General features: G+C 46.4%; 1 protein-coding gene across 1 annotated transcript in view; it reads left to right on the plus strand.

The window, feature by feature from the left end:
- The window catches only part of St8sia1 (ST8 alpha-N-acetyl-neuraminide alpha-2,8-sialyltransferase 1), a 164,021-nt gene that overhangs the window by 95,654 nt on the left and 53,777 nt on the right, over nt 1–14,590 (plus strand). The window contains exon 3 of the mRNA XM_008836255.2: nt 7,171–7,280. Within this exon, the coding sequence (XP_008834477.1) occupies nt 7,171–7,280 (110 nt within the window). The remainder of the gene's footprint in view (nt 1–7,170; nt 7,281–14,590) is intronic.

Here is a 14,590-nt window from a genome sequence, read left to right on the forward strand (position 1 = left end):
AAAAATGCAAGTTTTAAATCTCACTGTTTTATAAGTGTAGTAGATATACCCTCAAAAGTGCCAATGGACTGAAAATATTTTGTTCAAATTTATATGAATCATCTACATTGGAAAATCTCATATAAAGATAGACTATTTATTGTAGTTGATAGAAACCAGAAGTTCCCCGAGTCAACTGTCTTGCCCTAGCCCCACTGTTAATAGTTAGCCACATCCCTATCTCAGGCCTGATGGAATGCCGGGGAAACCCTTCTCTTGCCAGGATGTGCCTCTGCTGTCCTTGCACCCTGGTTATCAGCTAACCATCTGAGTTGAGAACAGCTTCTTTGTTCTACAAGTCCAGGAAGCCACCCAAGGACAGCCCAGCCTCGCAGCCGCGTTTCCTTCTTTCCAGTTTCCAGTTCTATAAAATTCACTTTATCCTCTCCTGCCTTTGCACAGCTTGCTTGTTGGTGAGGTGTGACACCTTCATTGAACAAATCCTCTGTTCAGTCTGCTGAGGGTCTGGTGATGGTCTTTTACCTAAACTTTATTCTTTCTCTGTCCTCCTAAACCCAACAGTGATATTCTAGCAATATAGTGACTGTCTTAGCTGTTTTCTTGTTGCTATGACAAAACAGCTACAAAAGCAACTTAAGGGAGAAAGGGTTCATTTTGGCTCATGGTTCTAGAGGGACACAGTCCATGACGGCAGGGAAGGTGTGGGGCAGACAGGGAAGGTGTGGGGCAGACGGGGAAGGTGTGGGGCAGACGGGAGGTGTGATGGCAGGAGCAAGAGGTTGGTTGGTTCACGTTGCGTCTGCTCTCTGACAGCAGAGAGTGAGCAGGAAGTGGGGCAGGGCTATAAGCTTCAAGACCTGCCCCCAGTGACCCACTTCACCCAGTGAGGCTTTGCCTCCTAAAGTTTCTACAACCTCCCCAAGTTCACCACCGGGTAGAGACCAAGTGTCATAAGCTCATAAACACATGAGCTTATGGGGGACATTTCACATTCAAACCACAACAGTGATAAATTTTCCCTGGGAAGGAACTTAATTTTATTAATGTATAGTGATACACAAATATTATATATTCATAGAGAACTTAAGGGTTTCCTGGCACTGTTTGATACCTTGACCCTCCTTTAATTCTCATCATCATAAGGGGAGGTAGATGGGACAGTTTTCATCATACATGGTTTCTGATGAGGCACTTAGAGGTTGTGGGCCCTGGGAAATTAGAATCCGAATCTCATGGTTAATAAAATGTTTGAGCTCTATTCAATCTATCTAATCTATCCTATTCAACATTTTCATTTATTAAGATGGACAGGAATGTGGTACTATATGGCCATGCTCAGACCCAGTAGATATTTGCTTCCAAGGCTGGGAGGAGATACGTTTGAAAACATAGCAAGTAAAGTCTTTATAGAGACACTCCATCAAAATCGTAATATTCATGTAGTGATGGATGGTCCGGGTCCCTTCCTATGCCAGAAGAAGGATTCTTGTTATGCATCACTCTGGGCAGCACTGACCATTGCCAAGATCAGCGTGCTGTGCCTGGACTGGAGTAAGGCTAACATCATCTCCATTCTCCAGATGAATGCCCACAGTACCTCTCCGAAAGCGTAGGTGTCCTGTTATTCACCAGTGTCTTATCTTTGCCAGCAGCATGTGCTCAGATATTGATAGCGTGTATTGAAGTGAATTTTCTTCTGTGATAGCCAGTGGTTAACAAAATGCAGAAGCAGCAAGCAACCTATCTGAAAAAAAAAGTCAGAATGGCCTCTTTTCTCCCTGAATCTTATACTTTTTCTTGAGGGCTTTTAGGGGGTGATACTAATGACGCAGATATATAATACTTAAATTTCCTGCTAATAAAATGATTCTTAATTGTTAAGATAGAGTTAGACAGTTAAACAATGACTACTTTATCTTTTCTCGCAAAAAACCCATGAACTCTAAACAAGTCAAGGCTTGGTCCAGGAACTCTGCTAAGAGGGGAAAGGAATGCAAACAGGAAAGAGAGGTGAGTGGTCCACAGTGCCCATGGCTCAGCGAACACCTTGTGTCCATCAGCTCATGATCTTATAGCAATCTGCACAGTACCACCTCCCAGAGGGGACAGGAAGCAGAGCCAGAGGCGTGACAGCTGCCTCACAGTGAGTCCTAAGATTTGGAGTTGGAGGTGATGTGTGTCCCTTAGGTTTGTAGCTGTATTTGCAGTCTGCTTATTCGGGACCCAGATTATCTCCTGAAAACCTGGAGAGGCCAGCCTCTGGGTTCAAGGCCATCCCTTTAACAATTCAGGGGGTTTTGGCTGGTTTTTGTAAGTCACACTATTAGGACAGAATGCCTGGAATTTTTCCTGACTGACTTACTGCCGCATGCCTATACGAGACCTTCCAGTGTACACGCCCTTATTTGCTCTCTTCTTCCCTTCGGTGACATTTTCTCAATATTCACCTAAATAGATATGCAAACACATTCAACTCAGTAAACTCAGGTCACGCTTTTGTCTTTATTACCAAACCAGTCCTTGTCAAGGACACTAGTGACCCCTTGTTGCTAAGTCCAGAGGCAATTTTCACCTGTTAATTGTTCATCTCTTCATAACAATGTGTTGTTTCCTTCCTTCTTGATGAACTTTTAAAAAACATGAGCCTCTCTTTTTTGATTATTTAATTATTTATTATTATTATTATTTGTTTCTTTGAGACAGGGTCTCCCTGTAGCCACAGCTGGCCTAGAACTCACTATGGAGATCTGGCTGGCCTCAGTCTCACAGAGATCCGCTCACCTCTGTCTCCCAAGTGCAGTGATTGAAGGTGTGTGACACTGCCTGGCTTTTCTTTTCTGTTTATTGTCATTTGCCCTCTGGACTCCTGACTTTAAATACCTGTGCTGATCACTCTCTATTTTTACGTCACCCTGACTACGTGCTCAGTCACCTACTGGGCAAGGCTACTTGGATGTCTAACAGTAATGACACACTTGATATACTTAAGACTGAGCTCCAAATTGCTCCTCCAAACATGCTCATCCTGTGGTTTTTCATTGCTCAGGAAACGGCCCTTCAAGACAAAACTCTTGGCACACTTCTCCATCCCCTCATTTCATTATTATCTTCTATCCGGCAAATCCATTCGGCACTTCCTCCAGGACATCTCCAGAATCTGACCACATCTCCAGTCTTGCCCTGGTCCAGGTCACTAAAACCCCTGGCCTTACTGTACACCACAGTCTTCCCTCGTCCTGCCTCCTGCCCATGACACCCCCGAGATTGTCTGTGCTCCAGCATAGGCTATAACGTCAACTCTTCTGCTCTTCCTTTGACTTGATTCCCATCTTAGAGTGAAAATCACGGTCTTTATCGCATCCTATTCTATTAGTTAACGTTTTGTTGCTGAGATAAAGCGACTTGCAGAATGAAGAGTTTATTTTGGCTTACGGTTCTGGAGGGAGAGTTTGCAATGGCAGAGGAGACACGGTAGCAAGTGGCTGGAGCTGGAAGCTAGGATGTCACATCTCAACTGCAAACACTAGACAGAGTACACTGAAAGTGGGCGAGGCTCTGAACTCTCACAGCCCACACTCAGTGACCTTCTCCATCAAGTCTACACCTCCCAGACTTTTCCAAATACTGAAACCAACTAGGGTCCAAGTGTTCAAATGCTGGAGCCTTTGGGAGACCTTTCTCATCTAAACCACCACCTACTACAAATCATTACAGAATTCACTCCAACTTCCCACTTGTTTCCTGCTAATCTTTTGTCCTCTCTCTCCTGCTGACCCATCTTCACACACGAGCGGCTCTTGCTCCCTCTTTCCTACCCCAGGACTGCACCTTTCAAGGTCTTTGCACCAATGGGTCCCACAGATATGTAAGTGACTTGTGTCTTCATTTCCTGCCGGGATCTGTTCACTTGCTTCCTGTGAATCCTGCTGATCACCCCACTGACCTGGTGGTTTTTCTCTGGAAACATCCTTCGACCCTCTTGTGCCAATTTCCGTTCATTCCACAGCCCCCCTCACCATCCGGCCCACTGTTCACGCTCCTCATCTACCTTTATTCCTTCTGCTTTCCCCAGTGGAATGTGAGCTCCAAGAGAACATGGATTTTCCCCGTGTCCCTCCTAGTCAACAGAGATGCTGACTTAGAGCAGGTAATAAGCACTTACGGCACACATGAACAAGCTAACTTGACCGTAAATACCTAAATCATCTCACAACTTGTAGGTATGACTAATGTTTTTTGAGTGTTGATTCCAAACCTTCCTCTTGGGACTAGGAAAAAAAGCATCATGTATCGTTTCAAACAAATGTGTTAGAAGTCTCTGTTGCCTGTTCCTCCTCGTGCACCTGGCTCTGGAGTTTATTGGGCTGATCTCCGCTGTTGTGATGTGGACAGTCCTCTACACCCTGCTGGCAAATCTTAGACATTCCACTTCAGACACTACATTTTTACCACCAATATTTACATAGCTCTGGGTGTTCCTTTCACTTACTAGATATCAAGGGAATGAAATCTTCTCATGCCATACTAAGTGACCCCGTTAGTGATCACACAGACTTTTGAAGATTTATTTTTCTGGATTGATTACTATGTCATGGCTGGGTGAGACCCTCCTGGGGTATATTTATATACCAATTCCATTTTATTTTTTGATATAGTCCATATTGTGTGAGATTCATCCAACATGATCTACTTATTATTCCAGTTATTTTTTGTACCAGTGGTGTGTGTGCAAGGTCTTCCCCTGAAGAAACCCAGCCACTGTGTACTGTTCCAGCCAGCTTCAGGGACTTGGATACCCAGCAATTCTTGCTGACCCAGCTGGAAGAGGCCAAATGACTCATTTCACTCTTGGGGGCTATTACTGGGTTTCCATATTCCCTGCTACTATAAATAGCACTTCAGGGGGCATTGAGGTACTCTGCAGTCTAGCTCAGTGTTTGCAGAAGAGTCACATGCTGTCTGGGTAGACACAAGTCACCCGTCCCTTAATGCCTCCTCAGTTCCAGACAGGAGCACACAGAGCCTTCATTTACTCTGCACGGGGCTTCACTCACGGCAAATGTTTTTATGCCTTGGTTTATGCTGCTTGTTCCCTATGCCTGGCAGCCTCCTGTGTGTGTGTGTGTGTGTGTGTGTGTGTGTGTGTGTGGTGTGTGCATGCGTGTGGTGTGTGTATGGTGTGTGTGTGTGTGGTGTGTGTGCATGTGCATGCGTGTGGTGTGTGTGGTGTGTGTGTGGTGTGTGTGGTGTGTGTGTATGGTGTGTGTGGTGTGTGTGGTGTGTGTGTGTATGGTGTGTGTGGTGTGTGTGTGGTGTGCGTGGTGTGTGTGGTGTGTGTGCATGTGCATGCGTGTGGTGTGTGTGGTGTGTGTGTGTATGGTGTGTGTGGTGTGTGGTGTGTGTGTGGTGTGCGTGGTGTGTGTATGTGGTGTGTGTGTGGTGTGTGTGTGGTGTGCGTGGTGTGTGTATGTGGTGTGTGTGTGGTGTGTGTGTGGTGTGCGTGGTGTGTGTATGTGGTGTGTGTGTGGTGTGTGTGTGGTGTGCGTGGTGTGTGTATGTGGTGTGTGTGTGGTGTGTGTGTGGTGTGCGTGGTGTGTGTATGTGGTGTGTGTGTGGTGTGTGTGTGGTGTGCGTGGTGTGTGTATGTGGTGTGTGTGTGGTGTGTGTGTGGTGTGCGTGGTGTGTGTATGTGGTGTGTGTGTGGTGTGTGTGTGGTGTGCGTGGTGTGTGTATGTGGTGTGTGTGTGGTGTGTGTGTGGTGTGCGTGGTGTGTGTATGTGGTGTGTGTGTGGTGTGTGTGTGGTGTGCGTGGTGTGTGTATGTGGTGTGTGTGTGGTGTGTGTGTGGTGTGCGTGGTGTGTGTATGTGGTGTGTGTGTGGTGTGTGTGTGGTGTGCGTGGTGTGTGTATGTGGTGTGTGTGTGGTGTGTGTGTGGTGTGTGTGGGGTGTGTGTGTGTGGTGTGTGGTGTGTGTGGTGTGTGTGTGTGTGTGTGTGTGTGTGTGTGTGTGTGTATAGGCCAAAGGTTCACATTGGTTATCTTTCTCAATTGCTCTACATCTTAGTTTTTGATACAGGGTCTTGCCCTGAACCTGGAGCTCACTGATTCAGCTAGGCAGGCTGGCTAGTGAGCCGTAGAGATCTGTTGCCATCTCCCCAGAGCTGGGAGCCACCACACCCAGCTTATATTTTCAGACTTATTAGTTTTATTTGTATGTGTATGTGCATGTGAATGTTTGCCACATGTGTGTAGGTGTCCATGGAAGCCAGAAGAAGACATCAAGTCTCTTGGAGCTAGAGTTACAGGCAGTTGTGAACTGCCCGATGTGGGTGCTGGGAACAGAGTTCTCAGCCTCTGGAGGAGCAGTTATCCCTCTTAACCACTGAGCCATCTCTCCAGGCCCATACCAACCTTTTATATGGGACCTAGGAATCAAACTCGGGCCCTTTACCAACTAAGCCACCCCCCAGCACTCTCATTATTCTTCACTGGAGGAAGCGTTTCTGCGTGATGGCACCGTACTTCCCAGCCCTTCTGGGCTTCCCACAGCAGGTGGTGTGACTCGCTTCTACAAAATCAGCAACTTCACAGTACAGTTTAGTTTGTTGCCTAAGCTCATGTTCCCCTCACTGCTTCCTCTCAGCACCACCACACTGTGCATCCTGAAGCCTCTGACTTCTGTGTCCTTCTGTCTGTCCTTAGCAGTTAGCATAGGAAATACCCAGAATCCTCCGGGGGAGTGACTGGCTAATGGTGTGAATGAATGACGGTGCAATGAAGTATAGGAAGGTAATTCATTTGGCTTTGTTCCCTGCCCAATGCCTTTACAAATAGCCCTGCGTTTAATCTGGATTTTTCTGTTTTCCCTAGCAAACACCATGTACCACGTGCTTAGACAATTTGAGAAAGAAAACAAAATCTTGTTATATTTTAATATATTTCAGGGAGATTTTTTCTGGGGTTTTTGTTTTGTTTTACTTTTTTGTTTAAACGTCAAAGGAACAGGCTTGTCTGTTCCCCAACCGTTTCGCGGCATCCTGCTTTCGAATACCCATTTCATTCTGCGTAGACTTCATTCAAATTCTCCAGAAAAAAATCTGCTGTGAACAATGATGTCGTGAGCGGTTGTGTGTTCTTTGCAGTGAAAACCGGCCTTGTTTTCTGTTGCTAGGCAACCCCATTCCAGCTGCCATTGAAGAAATGTGCGGTGGTGGGAAATGGTGGGATTCTGAAGAGGAGTGGCTGTGGCCGTCAAATAGATGAAGCCAATTTTGTCATGCGGTAAGAGCGCACCCACAGAGGCCGCCCGTCTCTGCTTTCTTCCCACCCCTTCCAGAAGCCTTTCAAACCCGGTGGCTTGCATTAACCCCTTCTAGAACTCTCTTTAGCTCCCATCAAGCTCATACACGAGTGAGGTTAGGAGTTCGAAAGGGGAGCGAGGGAACGTGACCTCCCTGAGAAAGTTCAAAGCCAAGAGTGCGCTGGTGTAGCGGAGGTTCCCACGCTGGCCGATGGGGCGAGCAGAACAGCAGTGTCGTCCGTACAGCTCCATGGCTGGTGGTTAAATTGGGAGAGTTGCTCTTTCCTCAAGGCTAGCCCGGTATGAACAAACACCTTAATTTATCCAATTTACCCGATGCCCTTTTCCTCTTAATCTTCCACAAAAGCACCTGAAAGGGCCAAGTGGGATTTAAAGAGGGAGATTAGATCTGTGTGTGACTGAGAACTGGAAGGCAGGATAGGGAGGACCCTTCACAGGGGAAGGAAGCTTGGTCAACAGACTGAATTTAGCAACCTGGGGATGTAGGGATGAGGACATGAGCTTTGGTGAAGGACAGGAGGCCCCTGCAGGGTGGTGGTAAAGAATTTCAAAGCTAGTTCAAGGAGGAGGCCATCCAGCTGTAGAGCACCAGCCTGCCACTGCTGGTTGATTCCAAGCCTGCATGCTGAGGAGCCAGGTGCAGAAACAAAGACAGCAGTGGCTGCATTTGGTGCAGGTAGGAGGCCGTCTGGGCAAGAAAGAAGAAAGATGGGGTGTCCAGAGGGTATGCTCTGGATAGAAAACTTGGGAAGTGACATCCCAAAGCCTGGTCAGGATGGTGTTGGGCCGTGAAGGAGTAAGGAAGGGGCCAAGTGGCAGGGCCACTCAGAGCTTGGGTGGGGTTGGGGAGTGAGGTGGGGATGAGGGAGATGTAGATTAGGTAACAATCCCAAGGCTAAGAATTAGTGGTCCCTGGAGATTGCAGAGCTCAGCTTCTCTGGGGGTCAGTTAGACACAGTGTCTGAGGACTTGAACCATTGAAGAAGTGAAAGATTAGCTTCAGAGGTTGGGGCTTTCTTTCAGCGGACTCCAAAGCCTCAGGGAACTGGGGCTAAGTGTGTGCCAGGGCACAAAGGTGCTGTAGTTGGGAAGGCTGAGGTCTCCTAGGGCTACAGATGGCAGCAACAGCCCCAGGGGTAGGAAGCCCAGCAAAGGAGGGAGATTTTGTGTTTATTTCAGAAGTGTCCGAAAGATAGCTTACGGCACAGATGTGAGGAGCTGAAATCAGTCTCCACCCAGAACTCATGGAAAAAGCCAGGAACACCAGTGATCCTAGGACTGGAGAGCTGGACCTGTGAGAAGCCCCAGGGCTTGCTGACCACCAGTCTAGTTGAATTGATCAAGTCCAGGTTCAGAGAGATGCTGTCTCAAAAAATAAGTTGGAGAGCAATTGAACAAGACACCCTATGTGGACCTCTAGCCTGTATATATGTGTATGCATATGTACACATAAACACATACATAGATGAGAGAGAGAGAGAGAGAGAGAGAGAGAGAGAGAGAGAGCGCTCTAAACCTCATTGATGCTCCAAGCTAAGGAAAGGAGGAGAGAGAGGAGAGTAAAGATTGTTTGAGAAAGTTTTAAGAGAAACTTTTCCTACGGGATAGCTGTGTTTTCTTAGAGTGAAGGAGAGTTGGACTACCAGCAAGGTATGTTACCTCACTTGATGAACTTGCAGTGTGTGTATGTGTGTGTGTTTGCATGGCCTTCCATCCCTGCCTTTTTTCCATGTAGGAGTGTGTTTCTTCTCTGTAGTTTTACTTTATTTTTGGAATATATATAAATAGCAGGAAGAAGGCGGATGGAGTCATTCTTTTAATTCAAGCCAATCCAGCACCTGGTACATACTAGGTCTTAGGCTGGGCCTGGAAATGGTGCCCTGAACTGTTGTGCCGTAGCCTTACAGCCTGTGGATGTGCTGTAACAGGAGGCCTGGGAGACAGGCGGTGGCCAGTGTTGGTGCCAAATTCTCTTTGTTCCTCTCCAGGCTAAGGAACGAACTTTCTTTCTTTCTTTTTTATTATTTTTATTTTATGTGTATGAATGTAATGCCTGCATGTAGGCAGGTTCACCTGTGGTGTGCAATGTCTGCGGTGGTCAGAAAGCTTCAGATCCCATGGAACTGGAGTTATGGTGATTGTCAGCTGGCATGTGGGTGCTGGGAATTGAACCCAGGTTCTCAGCAAGAGCAACCAGTGCTCTTGATTGCTGAGCCATCTCTCCAGCCTGCTTTTCTTTTCTTTTTTTAATTTCTAACTTTTTATGTGTGTGTTTTGCCTGCGTGGTAAGTGCACCATGTCATGCAATACCTGAGGCGGCCAGAAGAGGGCATCAGATTCCCTGGAACTGGAGTGCAATTGATGGCTGGCTGCCATGTGGGTGCTGGGAAACCAATCCTGGTCAATCCTGGCCCTCTACAGGAGCAGCCAGTGCTTAACCACTAAGCTATCTCTCCACCCCTGGAACAAGCTTTTCCAAAACCCTAAAACAGAGGAAGGTTTCATGGAAGAACCTTCATAGTTCTAGCAAGTGTTGCCGAGGTGTCACGAAACCTGAGAAGAGGGAGCAGAGGTATTTAAATGATGGAGTCCATAAAATCACACAGGAAGCAAGGGATGAGGAGGGTAGCAGGGGACTCTGGCCAATTACAGACACCCACTCCAGTATGTATCACATGAAGCTGAGGAGCCAGCAAAGAGCACAGGGTTGAGCGCACACGCCTTGCCCTTGACCAGTCAGTGCCTTGAGGGTGTCATTTTACCTCTGTTGAGGCTGTCTGAGGAGGAGGGAAGGAGATAGTCTCTCAGGCTTGTGACAAGCCTGGCTTTATCTATAGTTCTCTGAACACTGTATCACTGTAAGAGTTCACATCGTTGTTTAAATCCTCAAATTGCTCTCAAGCAAATACTAGGTGAAGAAATATCCCCAAGCCTTTGGAAGCAGAAGCCTGGCCCCAGCAGCTCTGACAGGCAGTCATCCTTCCCCAATATGCTGAATGAAGAGACAAGAAATGGTGAAAAGCAGAGCGAGATTTATTCAGTGTGGCCACATTGGGAAGAGCAAAGGCATCCGACAACCCCAAGTCCCTCTTTGGCCACCTTACCTGAGATTTAGGCGTAAATAAAGTGTAAGAGGCATGCGTAATTAAGTGGTCCTGGTCAAGGTGCAGTTCTGTCCCTTGTTGATCCAGCACTCTCTTAGTGCCCATCCTGTCCTACAAGCTTGCCCTGCAAGATGTCCTGCCCTGCAGTGTGGCCATGAATTGTCAAATTGCTAATCTAATAATCCCTCTAATGGACAACTGTCTTCATCTGGAATAGAAGGTCTGTCCAAGGAGGTTTAATTTTGTCTGCAATTTAAGGTGACTTAAGAGGAAATATTAAGGACCGTAGCTCACTTCTGTTTTAGCACCAAAAGCACATGTATAAAATGAAGACAGAGACACCCGACTTTCATACTGCCTTTAGTTACCTTGTGGGTCTAAGGGAGGAGTCAAGGCTTTTTTATATATATTTTATATTTTATTTTTTTATTTTATGTATATGAGTGTATTGCCTGCATGTATGTAAGTGTACCATGTCATGGAATGCCTGTGAAGGTCAGAAGATGCATCGGATCCCCTGGAACTGGAGTTACAGACAGATGTTAGCCACCATATGGGTGCTGGGAAGGGTCAGAAGAAGGCTTCGGATTCCCCTGGAACTGGATTTAAAGATCGTTTGTAGTTGCCATGTGGGTGCTGGGAATTGAACCCGGGTCCTCTGCAAGAGCAATCAATGCTCTTAACTGCTGAGCCATCTCTGTAGCCCTGGAGTCAAGGCTTTTTAACAGAAGCAGTCTCCAAATGCCTTTTTGAGAAGGTGCAGATAGTGTATTAAACATGTTGAGAGAAGTTAAATGATCCCAAGTGGTCTCAATACAGTACGCAGGAGGGAGGTATAATAAATGTATTTTCCTATGGCTCCTGACTCTGTGTGCGTTTGTGATACAGGAATATCGAGGTGTCTTTGAGAGCAACAGAGCCTTTCTTGTGCTTAGTTTGAGAAGTTAGGGTCCTCAAAACTCAATGGCTACCAAAGCCACCTTAAGCCAGAGGCTTTTGAGTTCTTGTCTTGTGAATTTGAAGAATGAAAATCATGGACCACAGAGGAAGAGTTTTAGAAAGGGGTATTTTATTATAGGGAACTTAGGGTAGAGACAGCAGAGCTCCTGCACAGCAGGATGGTCCTCAGAAGTGGGAATCCACTGACTCTGGTTACTCCGGAGTCAGGGAGGGTTTAGTGGAGGGAGGAGGGGAGGGGAGATGAACTGGTCAGTCTCATTCTCATTCCAGGTGTCCAGGTCTCTCCAGAGTCTGGTCACATCTTCAGCATGTCTTTCAGGAACAGGTATTACTCCAGGACAAAGAGAGATAAGGAAAAATCCCAGACCTCCTTACTGGTATCCCCAGCCTCTGGCTATGGCAGAATCAGAGATGTCTTTGGACAGGTAGCTCTGGCATCTCTGCCTCAGGTAGGGACACTTGTACTGGCAGATCCAAGGGATTTTTCCAGCTCTCAGCTGAGGAAGAAATTGGTCATTTTTCTTTTGGGGTCTTTACCCTAAATTTCCTAGCCAGTCAGTTTCTGCCTCCTCCTCTCATCATTGTGTGAATGAGTGTGTGTGTGTGTGTGTGTGTGTGTGTGTGTGTGTCTGTGACTACCATTAGGAAGATGAAAATGAGTATTTTCTTTTTCTTTTTTGTCTTTTTGAGACAGGGTCTCCCTGTAGCCCCAACTGGCCTGGAACTTGCTCTGTACACCAGGCTGGCCTTGAAATCACGAAGATCCACCTGCCTCTGCCTCCTGCTGGGATTAAAGGCACACACCTTCCTGAAGAGGAAGATGAATATTTTTAACTTAACATGTAGAAGGGCAGGCTTAAGAACTACAGGGTATTATCTCATGACACCTTATTTATCCCAAATAAATAAGACTAGGTTGGCCTTGTGTACAATCTGCTGTTGATCTATTTAAGTTTGAAATTATTGAGTGCCTGAGATTCGACTGCCTGACATATCCTTCAGCATAGGGTTCACAGAATGATGGAGGGGGTGACGATGGAAAAGAACTTGGAGGCAACAGCGTCATAAGCAGACTGTGTGTCCTTGTTCCTTTAGTTTCAAAAACAGTGTTTCTATAACACATTTGAAATATTATAAAGTCTTGGTTATGGTTTCTAAATGGAGTAATAAACATTGGACTTTATTATTATTGTGTGTTTGCCTGAGTGTGCGTGATGTGTGTGTGTTTGTCTGTGTGTGTGGGTGGGTATATGGCACATGTGCCACGGTGCACATGTGGTGGTTAGCGAACAACTATGGGGTCATTTCTCTCCTTCCACCTTTAGGTGAGTTTCAGGCGTACACAGCAAGCGCTTCACCCACTGAGCCATCTCCCCCAGACAAGAATTATTTTCTTAACAAACCTAGCGATGTAGAGGTCACCCACCTATCTTACAGAATGCAAAACCAAGGCTTAGAGATGTTAAAACACCTGTCTGGGCTCAAAGGGCCAGCAAGTGGTATGTACCACCATAAAGAAGATGCTCGACATTCGTGGTCCTTCACCCTAAGAGACCATGAAAATGGACTTAATCAGTCCGCGGGTTTGAGTTAACAATCCCTCTACCCCTTCCCCAGATATCAACGAGTGTGATGAGGCGGAGGCTGCCTCCCCACTCTGCGTCAATGCGCGCTGTGTCAACACCGACGGTTCCTTCCGCTGTATCTGCCGCCCGGGATTTGCACCCACGCATCAGCCTCATCACTGTGCACCTGCACGACCCCGGGCCTGAGCGCCTCTGCCTGGCCTCCCACTACGCCTGCGCACAGAACCCCCGTGTACGCCTGCCTCCTGCTCGCGTGTATGCACACGAGGATCTCAGCTGGTCTGGACTGTGGAGGGACCAAAGGGATGCCTTTCGGTGCTTTCATCACTCAGCCCCTCCCACCAGCACTCTGGGCCTGACCTGGTTCTTGGTTCCTGTCGTATTTCCTTGCCTTTTTATAAAAATTTCAATTAAAACACCTATTTTGTACCGTGGGCCTCTGCCTGCATTTCTTTGTCTCTAAAGCTGGCTCTAAGGTTTGTTGAATCGCGCACGCACGCGCGTGCGCACACACACACACACACACACACACACACACACACACACACACACAACCAGCGTCCCGTGTGGAACTTGCTCTGTACACCAGGCTGGCCTTGAAATCACGAAGATCCACCTGCCTCTGCCTCCTGCTGGGATTAAAGGCACACACCTTCCTGAAGAGGAAGATGAATATTTTTAACTTAACATGTAGAAGGGCAGGCTTAAGAACTACAGGGTATTATCTCATGACACCTTATTTATCCCAAATAAATAAGACTAGGTTGGCCTTGTGTACAATCTGCTGTTGATCTATTTAAGTTTGAAATTATTGAGTGCCTGAGATTCGACTGCCTGACATATCCTTCAGCATAGGGTTCACAGAATGATGGAGGGGGTGACGATGGAAAAGAACTTGGAGGCAACAGCGTCATAAGCAGACTGTGTGTCCTTGTTCCTTTAGTTTCAAAAACAGTGTTTCTATAACACATTTGAAATATTATAAAGTCTTGGTTATGGTTTCTAAATGGAGTAATAAACATTGGACTTTATTATTATTGTGTGTTTGCCTGAGTGTGCGTGATGTGTGTGTGTTTGTCTGTGTGTGTGTGGGTGGGTATATGGCACATGTGCCACGGTGCACATGTGGTGGTTAGCGAACAACTATGGGGTCATTTCTCTCCTTCCACCTTTAGGTGAGTTTCAGGAATTGAACTTAGGTCATCAGGTTTGTTCTGCAAGCACCTCTACCTGCTGAGCCATCTTAGCAGCCCAAGAGTAATAAATATTGACAAATTATTTTTAAAGTATGACTTGTCTATTGACAGATCTACTTATAAATGGTTCTTAATACACATATTGGGGGCACATTTAGAAAAGGTAATATGACATATTTAGAATAAAACATTTCATAAATGAATGGAGGTTAGAAAGCATGTGGTTTGTCTAATCCTAGACTAAATGGGTGAATGGACAGATAAAGTGGTAAAAGGGACTCCACACAGCCCTACTGTGTGCAGTGTGCCTAGATCAGAGTTAGGAATGTCTTCTAGGTCTGCCCTACAACCATTTCATAATATTCTTTGCTTAGATATCTTTCAAACATATCCTCCAAAATGCTAAAGATCTATATCTCATTTT

Source organism: Nannospalax galili, unplaced genomic scaffold (assembly GCF_000622305.1).
Source record: "Nannospalax galili isolate Female #2095 unplaced genomic scaffold, S.galili_v1.0 scaffold917, whole genome shotgun sequence".
Lineage (NCBI taxonomy): Eukaryota > Metazoa > Chordata > Mammalia > Rodentia > Spalacidae > Nannospalax > Nannospalax galili.